The 18834-nt window shown below is 41.3% G+C and overlaps 1 protein-coding gene across 3 annotated transcripts in view; it reads right to left on the bottom strand.

Moving 5' to 3' along the window:
* Window positions 1-18834, bottom strand: part of LOC126213591 (coatomer subunit beta') — a 159182-nt gene that overhangs the window by 78276 nt on the left and 62072 nt on the right. For all 3 annotated transcript variants that reach the window (XM_049941449.1, XM_049941447.1, XM_049941448.1), the window contains exon 9: window positions 15055-15311. In XM_049941449.1, the coding sequence (XP_049797406.1) occupies window positions 15055-15311 (257 nt within the window). The remainder of the gene's footprint in view (window positions 1-15054; window positions 15312-18834) is intronic.

Here is an 18834-nt window from a genome sequence, read left to right as displayed (position 1 = left end):
TAAGATAGATACTGCCTACAGGAAAATTAAAGAGACCTTTGGAGATAAGAGAACCACTTGTATGAACATCAAGAGCTCAGATGGAAACCCAGTTCTAAGCAAAAAAGGGAAAGCAGAAAGGTGGAAGGAGTATATAGAGGGTCTATACAAGGGCGATGTACTTGAGGACAATATTATGGAAATGGAAGAGGATGTAGATGAAGATGAAATGGGAGATACGATACTGCGTGAAGTGTTTGACAGAGCTCTGAAAGACCTGAGTCTAAACAAGGCCCCCGGAGTAGACAACATTCCATTAGAACTACTGACGGCCTTGGGAGAGGCAGTCCTGACAAAACTCTACCATCCGGTGAGCAAGATGTATGAAACAGGTGAAATACCCTCAGACTTCAAGAAGAATATAATAATTCCAATCCCAAAGAAAGCAGGTGTTGACAGATGTGAGAATTACCGAACAATCAGTTTAATAAGCCACAGCTGCAAAATACTAACACGAATTCTTTACAGACGAATGGAAAAACTAGTAGAAGCCGACCTCGGGGAAGATCAGTTTGGATTCCGTAGAAATACTGGAACACGTGAGGCAATACTGACCTTACGACTTATCTTAGAAGAAAGATTAAGGAAAGGCAAACCTACATTTCTAGCATTTGTAGACTTAGAGAAAGCTTTTGACAATGTTGACTGGAATACTCTCTATCAAATTCTAAAGGTGGCAGGGGTAAAATACAGGGAGTGAAAGGCTATTTACAATTTGTACAGAAACCAGATGACAGTTATAAGAGTCGAGGGGCATGAAAGGGAAGCAGTGGTTGGGAAGGGAGTAAGACAGGGTTGTAGCCTCTCCCCGATGTTATTCAATCTGTATATTGAGCAAGCAGTAAAGGAAACAAAAGAAAAATTCGGATTAGGTATTAAAATCCATGGAGAAGAAATAAAAACTTTGAGGTTCACCGATGACATTGTAATTCTGTCAGAGACAGCAAAGGGCTTGGAAGAGCAGTTGAACGGAATGGATGGTGTCTTGAAGGGAGGATATAAGATGAACATCAACAAAAGCAAAACGAGGATAATGGAATGTAGTCGAATTAAGTCAGGTTATGTTGAGGGTATTAGATTAGGAAATGAGACACTTAAAGTAGTAGAGGAGTTTTGCTATTTGGGGAGCAAAATAACTGACAATGGACGAAGTAGAGAGGATATAAAATGTAGACTGGCAATGGCAAGGAAAGCGTTTCTGAAGAAGAGAAATTTGTTAACATCGAGTATAGATTTAAGTGTCAGGAAGTCGTTTCTGAAAGTATTTGTATGGAGTGTAGCCATGTATGGAAGTGAAACATGGACGATAACTAGTTTGGACAAGAAGAGAATAGAAGCTTTCGAAATGTGGTGCTACAGAAGAATGCTGAAGATTAGATGGGTAGATCACATAACTAATGAGGAGGTACTGAATAGGATTGGGGAGAAGAGGAGTTTGTGGCACAACTTGACCAGAAGAAGGGATCGGTTGGTAGGACATGTTCTGAGGCATCAAGGGATCACCAATTTAGTATTGGAGGGCAGCGTGGAGGGTAAAAATCGTAGGGGGAGACCAAGAGATGCATACACTAAGCAGATTCAGAAGGATGTAGGTTGCAGTAGGTACTGGGAGATGAAGAAGCTTGCACAGGATAGAGTAGCATGGAGAGCTGCATCAAACCAGTCTCAGGACTGAAGACCACAACAACAATAACAACCTCTACGACGACAAAATTAGGAAATTAAGTTTTTCCTGACGAATGGAATTCTTCAGGTGATCAATTGTGCAAGACTTGTTCATGTAGACTTTTAATTTTAAATATCCCCACAAAAAGAAGTCGCATATCGACAAATCGGGTGAGTGAGGGGGCCAGTAAACATCGCCATATCTCTAAATAACACGTTCCAGTAACATTTGTCAAAGAACTTCCACAGATGCTCTCATCGTGTGAGCTGTGGCACCGTCCTGCTGAAACCACATTTCTCTCATGTTCACTTGACGCCTTTCAAGTTCTGGACGAAGAAAGTTGTTTTAACATTTTAAAGTAGCGCACTGATGCGACAGTAATGCCAGTGCCTTCCTCTTCAAAAAAATAGGATCCAACAATCCCCATCTTTGAAATGCAACACCACACTGTTACTTTTAAACTGTGGAGAGGTCTTCGGTGTAATTCACACGGGTTCTCCAGCGCCCAATACCGACAGTTTTGAACACTGACATAACTGTCTGCATAAAAATGTGCTTCATCGCTCGCGAAGACTGTAGCATCTGCTTCTTCCGTAAAAATTTCGTCCATTACGTGACAAAACTCTCTGCGCTGCACAAAATCCCCTTCAGTAAGCTGCTGGATGACCATTATCTTGTACGGGTGAAACTTAAGATGCAGTGAAGCGAACGACGCGTCATATGCAGCACTACAGCCTGTCATCTAGCCGATCGTTTCGGACTAGCAAGAACTGCCGTTCTCATTCGGTCTACATTTTCCGTGGTACAAACTGAACGGGGAAGACCAGGTGGTTTCTTTTTCATCACAGATCCAATACTTCTAAATGTTGCAACCCATTCGAGTACAGTATTTCGATCAGGCACTGCACTTCAACGTCCAACTCTAAAATTTTGACAGAAAAGACTTTGCACTGTGACTACAGAATCATTGTTTCTAAAGTACTGCTCGACAACGAACACACGACGCTCTACGCCCCTAACGCTCCACAGCGACTGAAACTGCATCGTATAGGCAGTCTGCCAACATTCATTCGAGGTCAATACCCCCTCCTGTCAGTGCATAGTAGCAGTTCGAGAAACACGTGTTTCCTCTGCTCCACTCTGTATATATACACTGAAGTGACCCAAGACACGGGATACCTCCTAATATCGTGTCGGACACCTTTTTGTCCGGCACAGTGCAGCATCTCGATGTGGCACAAACTCGACAAGTTGCTCGGAGTCCCCGTGCAGAAACACTGAGTCGTGCTGCCACTGCCACTGCGAAAGTGTTGCCGGTGCAAGATTCCGGGTACAAACTTACCTATCGGTTATGCCCCACAGATATTCGACGGAACTCATTTCAGGTGATCTCGATGGCCAAACCGTTACCTCAAATTGTTCTTCGAACCAAATAATAAAAATTGTGGCTGGTAACAAGATGCGTTGTCATCCATAAAAATTCCATCACTGCTCGGGAACAGGATGTCCACGATAGCTGCAAATGGTCCCCAAGTACCCAAACATCCTGAGGAGTCAGTCCACTGCACATAAAAACAGCTCGCGTCATTACGGAGCCGGCGCCAGCTCGCACAGTGCCTCGCCGACATCGCGGGTCCGCGGCTCCGTGGGGTCTGCGGCACAGTCGAACCGTACCGTCAGCTCTTACCGACCGAAATCGGGACACAACTGACCGGTACACAGTTTCGAGTCGTCTAGGGTCCGACCGATACGGTCACCGGCCCCAGAGGTGTGCCGCAGGCAATGTCACGCCATAGGCACCGGTCGTACGTCGCCATTGCCCGTTAATGCCAAATTTTGCAGCACTGTTCCAACAGATACGTTCGTCATACACCTCACACCAATTCTGAGACAGTGTCGCTCGTCCGTAAGCACTGACGGTGCGACACAAACCCCGGTGCTCTCTGTCGTCGTGTGAAGGCCGTCGGCCACTGCACCGTCCCCGGTAAGAGGTAATGCACGAAATGTGGTATTCTCGGCCACTGCGTTGTTCGCGGTGAGAGGTAATGCCCGAAATACGGTATTCTCGGCACACTCGCAACTCTATCGTGAAATATCAAATTCCCTGACAATTTCCGAGACGGAGTGTCCCGCGCGCCTCGCTCCGACTACTGTTCCCCATTAAAAATCTATCAATTTGTGTCGTGTAGCCGTAATCGAGTCAGAAACCTTTTCACACGAATCGCCCGAGTACAAATGACAGTTCCACCAATATACTACCCTTTTACGCACTGTGTAAGGAATACTACCCCCATCTGTATACGTGCATATCTCGTGAGTTTTGTCACGTCAGTTTATATATCGTACATAAACCACAAAAATGCAAGGAGGATCCTGTACGTAACTCTTACCACTTAAAAAGTTGTTTCCCACAGTTAACATCATTATTTAAAGTCCCCTGAAAAGTAACAGTTGGTTTTCACAGTACTTTATTACAAACCACAAGTTTTAAAGGAGATACCTTATACTACGCTACTGAACCCGCAAAGCTTGGCAATTACCAAATATTTATGGGAGCTGCATGTATGTCCTAATCTCCTCCTCACCCTTCTCTCTATCCATCTCGTCCTTCCCTTCTCTAAATTTCCATTTACTCTCTCCCGGCCCTCTTCCCCCTCTCTCAGACGTCGAGCCTCGTTTACTGTAAATGTGAATGAAACCCTGATTGGCAGTCACTTAAAATGAATGAGTAAATCTGTTGTTAAATGGGGTACGAGAGAGGCCTCTCCAGCTGCTGGGTCTATGGCGACAGTACTCTCAGTCACAGTATTTCACATACTTTTCATCTACAAAAGGGTAGGATCACAAAGTTTTGGATTATTCAGATTCTGTGTTAGTATTCTTATCATAAACTGATAAACCATTAACACAAATTTCCCGCATTCTGTTAAAACCAACTGCGAGGAAGGAAACGTGACAGTACAAGTGCTATTTTTGTTTGATACTGTGAAAGCATACTGAAAACCGACATCTCCGAATTTTTATTCTGTTCTCAATATCGGCTGAGATATTGCACGTCACACATATTACTCTGTCGACTTTGCCGCTTCGCTGTTGCAAGTCGCCACCCTTTGCCACCAGAGTGCTCCAAATTGCAGCACGGTGTGTAACGTTACTGTGTCGGTGTGTGACAAGTAGTGTGCTATAATCCAGTTTTTAACTGTCCACCCACGGAGCATCTTCTTCACCACGACAGTGCCAGATCACACGAGTGCCGTGATATGTGCAATGATCTGACGCCTCGTGTTCACTGTCACCGATTGTTCTCCATATGATCCAGAGTTGGGCTCTATCCGATTTTCGTCGTTTCCAAAACTTAAAAAACCCCTTCGAGGACTTCTCTTCGGTAGTGTCGAAGTGCGGCAAGTGGAGGCGAGGTTGTGGCTCCGTCGACAAAATACAGTGATAGTATTAACAAACTGGCCTCCTCCTTCAGAGAAATGTGTTTTTTACCAGGATGACTATGTTGAGAAAGAAATATATATAAAAAACAAAAATACTGTGACTTACCAAACGAGAAAGCACTGGTAGATAGACACAATAAAAAACCACACAAACACACACACAAATTTCCAGCTTTCACAACCCAAGGTTGCTTCATCAGGCAAGAGGGAAATAGGGAAGGAGAGGGAAAGATGAAAGGATGTGGGTTTTAAGGGAGAGGGTAAGGAGTCATTCCAATCCCGGGAGCGGGCAGACTTACCTTAGGGGCAAAAAAGGACAGGTACACACGCACGCACGCACGCACGCACGCACGCACACACACACACACACACACGCACACACACGCACGCACACACGCGCACACACACACACACACACACACACACACACACACACACACACACACATATCCATCCGCACATATACAGAGACAGGCAGACATGTGTAAATTCAAAGAGGTCGGGCAGAGATGTCAGTGGGGAGACACCAACCTATCAGAACTCCAGGGATGGGAACTTGCCCTTCAATATATTCTCTCTTCCCGTTACCCATCAGGCCTCAACCTCCGCTAATTTCAAGTTCCCGCCCCTCGTACATCACCTGTCATTCAACAACATCTTTTCCTCTGTACTTCCGCCTCGACTGACATCTCTGCCCAACCTCTTTGCATTTACATATGTCTGCCTGTGTCTGAATATGTGCGGATGGATATGCGTGTGCGCGCGCGAGTGTATACCTGTCCTTTTTTCCCCCTAAGGTAAGTCTTTCCGCTTCCAGGATTGGAATGACTCCTTACCCTCTCCCTTAAAACCCACATCCTTTCGTCTTTCCCTCTCCTTCCCTCTTTCCTGATGAAGCAACCTTGGGTTGCGAAAGCTCGAAACTTGTGTGTGTGTGTGTGTGTGTGTGTGTGTGTGTGTGTGTGTGTGTTTTATTGTGCCTATCTACAAGCACTTTCTCGTTTGGTAAGTCACAGCATCTTTGTTTTTTATATATATTTTTCCCTAGTGGAATGTTTCCCTCTATTATATTCATATCATTAATTTGAGAAATAAAGATGTAGACATGAAGAATAAAGATTTAGAATGTAGAAACTATATGGGATACAATTTGTCTAATGGTTTAAACGCCCTGCTATCTTAGTTAAAACACTGTGAGAAATAAAACGAAACTGCACAATTTCACAGCACAGCACTTTGTTTGTCACAGCCATTTTGAACATAGCCTATATTCAACTGAATGTATATTGGAGTGTTATGAAAAATTTGAAGTAAATCAGTCAAGAACTTTGAGATTTTTTTGGTAACAATGTTCAACCAAGTACTACCTTTATATCGCAGTATAGATTACGCACATTCTGTGGCTGTCCCACTCAGTTTGGCATCGTTTCTACATTCAATGCAGCATGTCATATGCAACACAAGCAAAATCTGTACTGGAAATTTTAGGCCTAGACATAACCTCAAAAAATTTTGTGTTCAAGCGAGGAAAGTAGCATTTTGACATACAAAGTTTCTGTAGTCCCTCTTTTTTTTGGGCTGTGGTAGGTGGGCATAAGCTGTCTGTGAGTTATTATTACTGCTTATTGGTGTTCTTGGACTAGTGGGGAAATGATTCTGTTACACCAGTAAAGCCCGATTCTTTAAGGAATTTAGCTCCCCCACATAAAATAGCTTCAAACTTCTGGTTACTTTAGGAATGAGCTAATTTGCTAAATATTTGACTACAAGCATGTAAGTGAGAAAACGTTTAGAAAAAGTTATGAAATTATACTTAAAAGTTTGTTGGAAGTCACTAAGTATTCTCATAGCAAAACACTAAATGAATAAGGTGTGGGTAACTTTTGCTCCATTTAAAGCAAAATCTAGTTTCCGTGCATCTCGTCTCAATGTTTATGAAGTATCTCATGAACTGTGTGTTGTACAACTACACAGTTTTACAGATATATTCAGTAGCATATGTGGGTACTGTCTGCAAACTGCACTGCAGAGTCAGCAGTAAAGAAGTAATAAATGAAAATGTCATGCCAAATACTGTAGCTTTATTGCAAGAACAACAAAAAATGTATTAAATGATAAACTTGTTTCCTTTAATCATTTTGTGTGTGGTGGGGGGGGGGGGGCAGGGAGGGGGGGAGGGGGGGGGAGTGTCAGCAAGAAAAAGTTTTGTAAATGTCTGAAATTATGTGTAAATTCTGTGAAATGTCAATAAGCGCTTTCACTGTCAAATATCGGTTCCATATAGACATGGAATTTGAGAGCTGTCAGTTACACATTCTCAAGAGAAGCAACGTTCCAAACTAAGGACCATGTTATGATAAGGATGGATTGCTATTCACCAGGTAATACTGAAGTTACTGTGTTAAACTTTTAACATAATATTACACTTCTTGATGAGTAGATTATGACAGTATTTTAAATTTTTACAGCGGATCAATAATGATGTGAAACATTGAAAATAATCTTTTTTGTCCACGGAAGCCATTAGATAGGTTGCCTACAATTGGGACCATTCCCCAGGTTCTGGAATATTCACTTATATTTAAAATTAGTTGCGACTTTTGACCGTTCAGTACGGAGCAAGTCGAAGGAAGTGTAGCTGCCAACGTGTGCTGAGCTTGTCAACAAATGACGGTAACGCCAGACCTATCGGTGTGGAATGCGTAAAGCTCGCTCGCTTGCACAAACAGCAAGGCACGCAAGCTGGCCGCTCGGTAATCTTTCTCAAACAGTTTTAAAGAAACTGTTTCGTAGCAAACAACTCTCATTCTCACACATCTTGTACCTTATTTCATCAGCTTCACGATGAACTGCCTTTCGTATTGCTAACGGTCATAGTTATTGAGATATTTTGACATTAGGTGAACTACTGCAAGAAGTTCTAAAAGTTAGCAAATAAGGATCACTACGAATTTGCTTTCGGTGCATGTTACATTGAATGCTGCTGCATATGAAACATAGGTAACATACTGAAGTATTCTTTAAACTTGGAAGGATATCACTGTCCTCCTCCTGTCTCGAGAAAATGGAATGTAGGCAAAGAGCACTCTGTCGTGAATGCAAGTGCCAACAGAAAAGCTAGAATGAAATGTTCACGAAGTCTTTGTATATAAACGATCCGAGATATCGTAACAAGATTTTGACTAGTGATAGCACGCGAGGAGGAGAGTATTTTGCTAAATGACTAATATGCGCAACTTCCGTATCTAGCACGACAGTCGAGCAACGACAGATTTTTGTCAACAAAACAATATAATTTTCAAAGACCATCGATAGCTGGTGAAATGAGAATTGCTGTGGGGTTTGCAATAGTGTAAGTTACACGTTGAGAATGGTCTTTTTCATAAACTACTGGCCTGTCCTGCCCTCAGTTGCTAGTTTAATATTAAACTGTTTCAGGATTCTGTCACAATTTCTTTTCCGACTGCATCGGAATGCTAGTGACCGGTGGCAGTTGTTGTGGAAGAGCACAAGAGCACGTGAACACTAACTTTGACACCTCGGTGTTCTATCGGTTATTTCTCTTCGAATGCTGTTAAACGTGGCATACGTGCATTAATGTGAAATACACAGCACTAAATCTGTGGTGCTACGTTACACTGTTAGTCCTCTAGATTCTGTGAAAAAACTTGGCATCAGGGTCACGTGCTCATTTTGAGGAGCTTTAGCACACACACAACTGCCTTATGGGCCGTGTATGTTTGGATCTGATAAACAATGTGAAGGGTTCACGGTGTGCACGGTTAGCCTTTACCACTCAACTACAAGTTTATGTCAACGCACTTCGGCAGACTTTTCTCCCCGTTCACTTGGCACGAATCCCACTAGATGGTATCACTCCTCAGATACGCAAAATCTCTCACTAAACACAAAAATTAGATCGGAGATCAGCAGACGTTACAGTTATACAGATAGAAAAACCCATTTTGTGTGATTCTGAGTGAGATACAGCATATCAATTTTTGGATTTTATGATACAGTTATCCATCTGAAGCCCTGAGAACCATAAAGCACATCACGGTCGATTGTGGGACTGTAGCATTTATTTGTGCTTCTGATATCTGTTGATCTTACGGTGGATCACATTTATCTGTGCCGTAGGCCCACACTGTATAAATGAACATTCACAAAAAGCTCTAACCGGTTTCTCTGACATTCACTCAAATGTGGGATCGACGACGGTGTGCTTCTGGCCCTCGTGATTCTCAGTGCCTCGTCTGTATTCTAGTCAAGTGGCTACGTTGGTAGACAGTACTACTTGGATTTAATCATTTCCACAAATGGCAGTTAGAGTTTGGAGTTTTTTGTTTACTGTGCAAGAATCGGCTATAGTGTGTAGTGTCAACACAAACTCTGTTGAATCTGTTTTAAGTGCCAACAGAAAAAAAATTACCAGGTAAAGTTAGTCGCAAAGGAACTAGGTCATCTCAGACCAGATCAGTTATGAGGTCAAATAGGCAGTACTACAAGTGAACATTTAACAAATAAGTATATAATAAGTGTAAAGTGTTGTTTGGGTGCAAGGTAAGAATGTGTTGTCAGCCCAGAAGTTACTTCGTTGACTAATGCACGTATTAGGGATCTTGTACATTTGTCCGAAAAAATAAAACGACACCTATTTACACAAAAGAGTGACACAAAGAGTAGCGAAAGCTTAAACATTATTTCATACTTGCCCTAAAGTGTAATTAATTATGTACAAAACAACAGATTTCCACGAAAGCAACTCTCTCTCTCTTTTATATTTTTTTGACAAGTCATGTGTATTATTATTATTATTATTATTATTATTGTTGGCAGTGCCTGTAGTTGTATAAATATGTTGATTAGCATAGCTGTTATAAAACAGATGCTATTAATTTCAAACTTTCACGTTTTTCTGAATCTAAAAATTTGTGAACACCCAGAATGCATATTCACCTGCAGCCACAGTTTTCAATCTCACTGAATGTATATTTTTTCAACTAGGCCCATATATTCTCAGTCAGATTTAAATGAGCACGATACAGTGGAACCCTGATTAAACTGTGCCCTTTGCGTTAGCTAATTTGTCTATCTGATAGAGTGGAGTGTTGGGCTTGTACAGCACAACACATTCCACTGACTCTGGCTCATACATGCTACATTCAACTTCATACAATGAAACGTTTCTTTCTACTCGGAGCAAAATACCTGCTTTCGTCCACTGCACTGTTGGAGCTTTATCAGTCACAACAGAGTGGTATGTGCACTGTCCATTACTATTGTCAAATTCAAAAGAATATTTTGCAGCAGAACCTTATCTTCACAACTGGTGAATGTGTTCTCGGATGACAACTTTTAATGCAACACCAACACAAAATACTCCTTCACAATTCCTGGTGGGTTCAGAACACTTCAACACCAGAAAATACCACCTTAAAAAGAGAGTTGACGAACGCAGGTACACACCTAACCAGCAACACCACGTGGTACTTGTTGTGCACAATGTGGCAACCTGGGCAATGGCGTTACATCCCCTCTGGTGATCCAAATGTCAAAAGTTGCCACTAATTTTAAATGCACTATACTAATATAGGTGAGACAGCTTGCAAATGTGTGTATGTATATCTTTCCACCTTAGTTCAAATGGTTGAAATGGCTCTGAGCACTATGGGACTTAACTTCTGAGGTCATCAGTCCCCTAGAACTTAGAACTACTTAAACCTAACTGACCTAAGGACATCACACACATCCATGCCCGAGGCAGAATTCGAACCTGCAACCGTAGCGGTCACGCGGTTCCAGACTGTAGCGCCTAGAACCATTTGGCCACCACGGCTGGCCCACCTTTCAGTGCTTTACATGTTGTTGTTGTTGTTGTTGTTGTTGTTGTGGTCTTCAGTCCTGAGACTAGTTTGATGCAGCTCTCCATGCTACTCTATCCTGTGCAAGCTTCATCTCCCAGTACCTACTGCAACCTACATCCTTCTGAATCTGCTTAGTGTATTCATCTCTTGGTCTCCCCCTATGATTTTTACCCTCCACGATGCCCTCCAATACTAAATTGATGATCCCTTGATGCCTCAGAACATGTCCTACCAACCGATCCCTTCTGGTCAAGTTGTGCCACAAACTTCTCTTCTCCCCAATCCTATTCAATACTTCCTCATTAGTTATGTGATCTACCCATCTAATCTTCAGCATTCTTCTGTAGCACCACATTTTGAAAGCTTCTATTCTCTTCTTGTCCAAACTATTTACCGTCCATGTTTCACTTCCATACATGGCTACACTCCATACAAATACTTACAGAAATGACTTCCTGACACTTAAATCTATACTCGATGTTAACAAATTTCTCTTCTTCAGAAACACTTTCCTTGCCATTGCCAGTCTACATTTTATATCCTCTCTACTTTGACCATCGTCAGTTATTTTGCTCCCCAAATAGCAAAACTCCTTTACTACTTTAAGTGTCTCATTTCCTAATCTAATACCCTCAACATCACCCGACTTAATTCGACTACATTCCATTATCCTCGTTTTGCTTTTGTTGATGTTCATCTTATATCCTCCTTTCGAGACACTGTCCATTTCGTTCAACTGCTCTTCCAAGTCCTTTGCTGTCTCTGACAGAATTACAATGTCATCGGCGAACCTCAAAGTTTTTATTTCTTCTCCATGGATTTTAATACCTACTCCGAATTTTTCTTTTGTTTCCTTTACTGCTTGCTCAATATACAGATCGAACAACATCGGGGAGAGGCTACAACCCTGTCTTACTCCCTTCCCAACCGCTGCTTCCCTTTCATGTCCCTCGACTCATAACTGCCATCTGGTTTCTGTACAAATTGTAAATAGCCTTTCGCTCCCTGTATTTTACCCCTGCCACCTTTAGAATTTGAAAGAGAGTATTCCAGTCAACATTGTCAAAAGCTTTCTCTAAGTCTACAAATGCTAGAAACGTAGGTTTGCCTTTCCTTAATCTTTCTTCTAAGATAAGTCGTAAGGTCAGTATTGCCTCACGTGTTCCAGTATTTCTACGGAATCCAAACTGATCTTCCCCGAGGCCGGCTTCTACTAGTTTTTCCATTCGTCTGTAAAGAATTCGTGTTAGTATTTTGCAGCTGTGGCTTATTAAACTGATTGTCCGGTAATTTTCACATCTGTCAACACCTGCTTTCTTTGGGATTGGAATTATTATATTCTTCTTGAAGTCTGAGGGTATTTCGCCTGTTTCATACATCTTGCTCACCAGATGGTAGAGTTTTGTCAGGACTAGCTCTCCCAAGGCCGTCAGTAGTTCCAATGGAATGTTGTCTACTCCGGGGGCCTTGTTTCGACTCAGGTCTTTCAGTGCTCTGTTAAACTCTTCACGCAGTATCGTATCTCCCATTTCATCTTCATCTACATCCTCTTCCATTTCCATAATATTGTCCTCAAGTACATCGCCCTTGTATAGACCCTCTATATACTCCTTCCACCTTTCTGCTTTCCCTTTTTTGCTTAGAACTGGGTTTCCATCTGAGCTCTTGATGTTCATACAAGTGGTTCTTTTATCTCCAAAGGTCTCTTTAATTTTCCTGTGGGCAGTATCTATCTTACCCCTAGTGAGAAAAACCTCTACATCCTTACATTTGTCCTCTAGGCAACCCTGCTTAGCCATTTTGCACTTCCTGTCGATCTCATTTTTGAGACGTTTGTATTCCTTTTTGCCTGCTTCATTTACTGCATTTTTATATTTTCTCCTTTCATCAATTAAATTCAATATTTCTTCTGTTACCCAAGGATTTCTACTAGCCCTCGTCTTTTTACCTATTTGATCCTCTACTGCCTTCACTACTTCATCCCTCAAAGCTACCCATTCCTCTTCTACTGTATTTCTTTCCCCCATTCCTGTCAATTGTTCCCTTATGCTCTCCCTGTAACTCTGTACAACCTCTGGTTTAGTCAGTTTATCCAAATCCTATCTCCTTAAATACCCACCTTTTTGCAGTTTCTTCAGTTTCAATCTACAGTTCATAACCAATATATTGTGGTCAGAATCCACATCTGCCCCTGGAAATGTCTTACAATTTAAAACCTGGTTCCTAAATCTCTGTCTTACCATTATATAATCTATCTGATACCTTTTAGTATCTCCAGGATTCTTCCAGGTATACAACCTTCTTCTATGATTCTTGAACCAAGTGTTAGCTATGATTAAGTTGTGCTCTGTGCAAAATTCTACCAGGCGGCTTCCTCTTTCATTTCTTAGCCCCAATCCATATTCACCTACTACGTTTCCTTCTCTCCCTTTTCCTGCACTCGAATTCCAGTCACCCATGACTATTAAATTTTTGTCTCCCTTCACTATCTGAATAATTTCTTTTATTTCACCATACATTTCTTCAATTTCTTCGTCATCTTTACATGTTACAAGTATCTTATTCTAAATTTTACCTTTGTTTTTTGCAAGTATGCTGAAGGATAGCATTGAAGATTAACCGATACATGTCTGTTATGCTGAAATTATTCGAAGTTGCACAGAGTGTTTCTTAAGTTACTTTGCAACGTCACCACGAATCGTATCGAGCATGTAACAGAACGTTACCCTACTCATCTTGTACGTTTGTAAGAGTTATCTGTTATTCCAATAACTGAAGAAAGAGTGAACAGTACATGCCACATTCTTTTCAAGACAGATATAGCTCACTGATATGCATTCCATTCTTTTTTAATAGCAAAAGGCACAATGCAAAACCCGTCTCCAGGCACAGAGGAATGGAGGAGTAGTAGCAGACATCCTGCACAACGAAGTTAAAGTAGGGGCTAAAGTTCTCGATATAATAGATTGTAACTGAACCTAACCACCTTGACCTTGCAAAAACTGATTGAGGAGATCAGAAGCACTGTGACCAAGCTTTCAGCCTATGTTACCAGCGACCCCTGCTAAAGGCATTTGGCAACTTTTGTCAGTGTCACCATGACCTAAAGCTGAGCTTTTGAGACTGAAAATGAATGTATTAACAGGATATATACATAAGCATTCAAAGTCAATAATTTATCACTATAGAACTAACAAAAAATCGCACAGACCAAGGATTGAAAACACACACACACACACACACACACACACACACACACACACACACACACACACACACAATGGGGAAAGTATGATGCTCTAAGTGTTCCGTACAAACATAATTGTGCATACAGATACTACATCCGTAGGTTCGGACGAGTGAGTTTGCGAATATCAAAGTATGAGACATAAACGGCCGTATCTTTCGATAGCATTGACTTGGAAGCTTAAATTTTTTACTTCACCGAGGGTCTGTAGACTTTACTAATTGGCATAAATTTCAACTTGATCCCTCTGCCCATAGCAGAGAAAAAGGTGCCTTAGCAGACAGACTGTTAGACAAGAAAGTGATCTTATAAAGGTTCCCATTATTACCGACTGCACTATCCAAGTCTAAAAAGGAATAAAAAATGTAGTGTAGCAGAGAAACTAATTACTAGACACTTACTATGTAAAGTAAAGAACATGGAATGTAGAAATTACGTATTTGGTGACATTACTTAAAACAAAAGTTTCTGCTCCTTTATCCACGTAACAAACACCTGGGATTTACTTGTACTTGGCTCCATTTCCCTTTCCTCCCTTAGTCTCTTTATTGTAAGACTGAAATAGCTAGCAGTTCCTGCTACCCTCTCAAGTATACTGTTTAATAAGATTTTTGTTTCCTAGTTTGCCTCGCTCACCACGGGCTTAACGGCATCACGTACAATCACACGCGCCTCGTTACGAAGAACTTCTCACACACTTGCAGTAAGCGTGCCCAGCACAGAAGGGCTCATAGTGCCGACTAACTTAAAAAGCACACTACAAGTTCCGTAGTTTTGACAGGTGTGACCGACCTCGAACGCGTCCTCGACGCCGTCCTCCGACACGCCGGGCGTGTCGGGCTGGGCGCGGGCCTTGGCCACGACGGCAGCGTCGTAGCGCAGGATGAAGTAGCAGTCCTCCGTGGCGAGGCACACCAGCTCGCCACTCTCCGACCAGAAGACGTGCCGCGGCTGGATCTCGATGCGCCGCACCAGCGTCAGCGTCTCCCAGTCGTAGAACGCCAGACCCGTTACCGAGCGCACGCCCAGCAGGAAGCCGCCGAAGATGCCTGTCGGCACACGATTCCCCTGCCGTTAAACTTTACAAAAATCTTACTGTGGGCAAATTTCGTAGCCCCGTAGTCAGAGTTGAGACCGATTCACGTTGGAATCGAAAAGGAAACTGTCAAAACTTTCTCTGAAACGTAAGAAATGGTAGCATTCACAAAAACCGTCAACAGAATAGAAACATTCTGTGTAAGAATATTCTGAAAATGGATATCCTGACATTGATGTTAGTGGGGGGAAATGGTACTGTACGTTAACCCTTTGGCGGGTGCATATTTTAATAGTGGCCCACAAAAAATGATCTTTTTTTCCATCATATGAGGGTCATTCTTAAGAAAAGATAGCAGAACAAATTATTTCGGGAAATTTATTTTTGTTTTTCAACATAATCCCATTTTAATGCCATACACTTTCCCAAACACTGCTGAAATTTTTTTAAGCCACCCAAAAAGTAGGATTTCAGAAGGTATGCAAAATAATAATTTGTCTGAGTGATTGAGCACCTAATTCTATGTGAATCATTATCCACTGAGCCATTCTTTCAAGTTTGGGGAGGGGGTGAGAGAGTGGAGAACTACTTGGGGCCAAGTACAGTGAATATGGTGGATGCCGGAATAATCTGAACTTTAATTCCACAGTTTTGGCCACTCCAGCTACGCAGGTGTGGACCCTTGCATTGTCACGATGGAAGATCACCTTTTTCTTTTTCAAATGAGGATCTTTTTCCTCGATTTCATCGCTCAGTTGGTGTAATCACAACATACAATATTCTGCAATATTTTTTGTCCCTTTTGCAAGTACTGCCATAGATGATTCCGTGTGAATCCCAAAAAAACCCGTGGCCATTACCTTGCCAGCCAATTCCACAGTATTTGCCTTCTTCGAAGCCTGTTCACCTTCAAAAACCCACCGTTACAATTGTTCCTCAGTCTCTGCAGTGCAGGAGTGTATCTACATTTCATCCGCAGCTACGCACAGACACAAAAACCTGGCAGGATTTTGACCGAGAAGTGCCAAAACAGCCTCGGCGTCAACTGCACGGTCGCATTTACGAGAGCAAATGCGGCACCCATCCTGCCTAGATTTCTTTCACACCTAACTTTTTTGGTAAAATTAAAAATATTGTACTGTGTGATATGCCTGTGGCCTCAACTAATTCCTGCACTTTGATACGTCAATCACTCAAAGCCACTTCGCGGATTCTGTCAATCATTCTGACAGTGGCCACTCGGAACTTTGAATTTCGCCGCACTACACTCGTTCCCTCAGATAAAAATTATACCGTCGCAGCGGTATGGGCGCTCGACGGCAGAGAAAATACTAAAATTGTAACTCTTTTTTGTTTTTCTATCCGTTACTTTATTGTCTCTCGAGAGCAGAAGCTTAATGCAGACATAAAAAAATTTATTTGCTAGTCTCAATCTGATTTTAATTTGTAGACATATTGTGGAAGTTGTTGTGAAATTCGGAGGATGGAAGTAGCAAAGTAAATTAAATTGCATTCAGTATCAAGATGATTTTAATTTGTATAAATAAGTGATTCCTGGACAACTGCAAGATTTTGGAGCAGATTTTTCATGCAGAAATGAAGTAGGAGATTTCTGAAGACCTGGACGCCGCACGAGATAAGACATGTTAACATGGTAAAGGATGAACTCTTATCTATGCCATTTCCCCCTGTCAGTTACATTTTGTTATTCTCTGTTCTTTTTCAATAATTTTTGTAGTGGAAATTGGTTTAACTTTTGCTCAAAAACGCCACAAAGATCACCCCAACAATAGCTTTTCCGAATCACGAAGTCCGATTTGCATTTCATTCTTTCCCTTTTTCACGCTCATTTACGATTTTAAAACCCCCTTTTTATTCACCATTTCTTCCCACCTTTTCAACCTTTTCTTTTCTTTTCTTCTCTCTTTTTTTTTTTTTTTTTTATTAACCACTACAGTGGACAGCCACACTTAAACTCTTTTACCAAATTGTGAACAGTTCTGATGTGCTGTGAACTTCATCCAACTCAGCTTTGATCTGTTTCAGTGTTAAACCACTGAAACGGAAGTTTTGATCCTGCTCGAAAGTCATTTTTTTCGGTGTTGCAAAATAATCACGAGCTTGTTGCGTCAATGAACTGGGACAAAGAAATCACGTGATAGACACAGCTGCAACTTTACCTGCCCCAGCAGGAGATGGCACTTACTACCAGCAAACTGTTTCAGCACTACAAGTGCTCTCTTGGATTTCCTAATCCGTTATTGAACGATCCCTAAATCAGAATTGTAATCAACTGACTATATTTAATTTTACTTTTTGTGATTTAGGACCAAAAACTATGGCTATAAGTATTCTTCCCGCTGCCCTTTTGTGAGTTGCTATGGGTGGCCACTACAAAATCCTTTAACTCCCTTGATGATGTTAGATGTCTGTAGAAACTCACTTGCTATGCACCAAATTTAAAAATTTTGTGATCTCGCTTTGCTCCAGCAGTATATCAATGTGCAGCAACTCCCACCGTTATATGCTGTAGAAACAAAGCAATGCATTCTTACTTCAAAAATTACAATAGTGGTGATCTCACGACAATCACAAACAGACACTGTAGCCACTTATATAGACCTGGTACAGTGTTCTACAAGATGTGAGGCACATCCGCAGGTGATATGACATATTCTCATGAGTGCAGTAAACAATTTCTTTTGTGGTAAGTACACTTTCATACCCCACAAGCAAATTACTTTGGTGGCAAGCATACTTCCCAATGGCTTTTAAATGATGTCATTTGGTGGTATGTGTACGTCCCACAGCACCTAAAAGGCACCACATTCATTTTACTACAATTTATTGCTGCCCCTCACAACAAACAGAATCTATAGCTGGTGAAGCAAGCTATCATAAGATGCCAGAGGTACAGAGGTGGTACTTATAATTGCTATGAATGCAGTACAGAAATACTAGTGGTGATGTTGGATTTTGTGTTTATCTGTCTTTTTCATTTTTTTGCCCTTCTTGTCATCATCACTTTTGTTTGATTTGATTTCACGACAGTGCAAGAATTACAGAATGACATGAATATTTTTGTATGACGATTTTTCCTCGAAAAAGTCAAATCTCTGAAAGCAGAAGATTGAGGTTTTATAATACCTGGACAAAGAAAAAGCCCACACTGTTCATACAAAAGACCACATATAGATGAAACTTTAATAAAAACAAAACTTTACTAAAAAAAAATTAAAAAAGAATCTTTATTTATAACAGTGAAAAAGTGTGGTGCTTTTGCTATTCGAAAACAAAACAAAATGCAACAAAGTAATCCGTCAGTATGTGCTGCCCTCCAAATATTGATGATCAAGTTCACACATATAAATTTTCCCCAAAGTAAATATTTGTCGATGTTTTGAAATGTCTGGATGACATTTTTTCTATTCTTTAACTTCTTAAGAGTACTGAGAAAAAAAAAGAGCCATACAGCATTCATTACTTATTTTGATTTGGTGATTAAAAACCACACTTTCATTTGTAGTTCTCTAATG

The sequence above is a fragment of the Schistocerca nitens genome, chromosome 11 (assembly GCF_023898315.1).
Source record: "Schistocerca nitens isolate TAMUIC-IGC-003100 chromosome 11, iqSchNite1.1, whole genome shotgun sequence".
Lineage (NCBI taxonomy): Eukaryota > Metazoa > Arthropoda > Insecta > Orthoptera > Acrididae > Schistocerca > Schistocerca nitens.
This window is presented reverse-complemented; position numbering and strand designations above follow the sequence as displayed.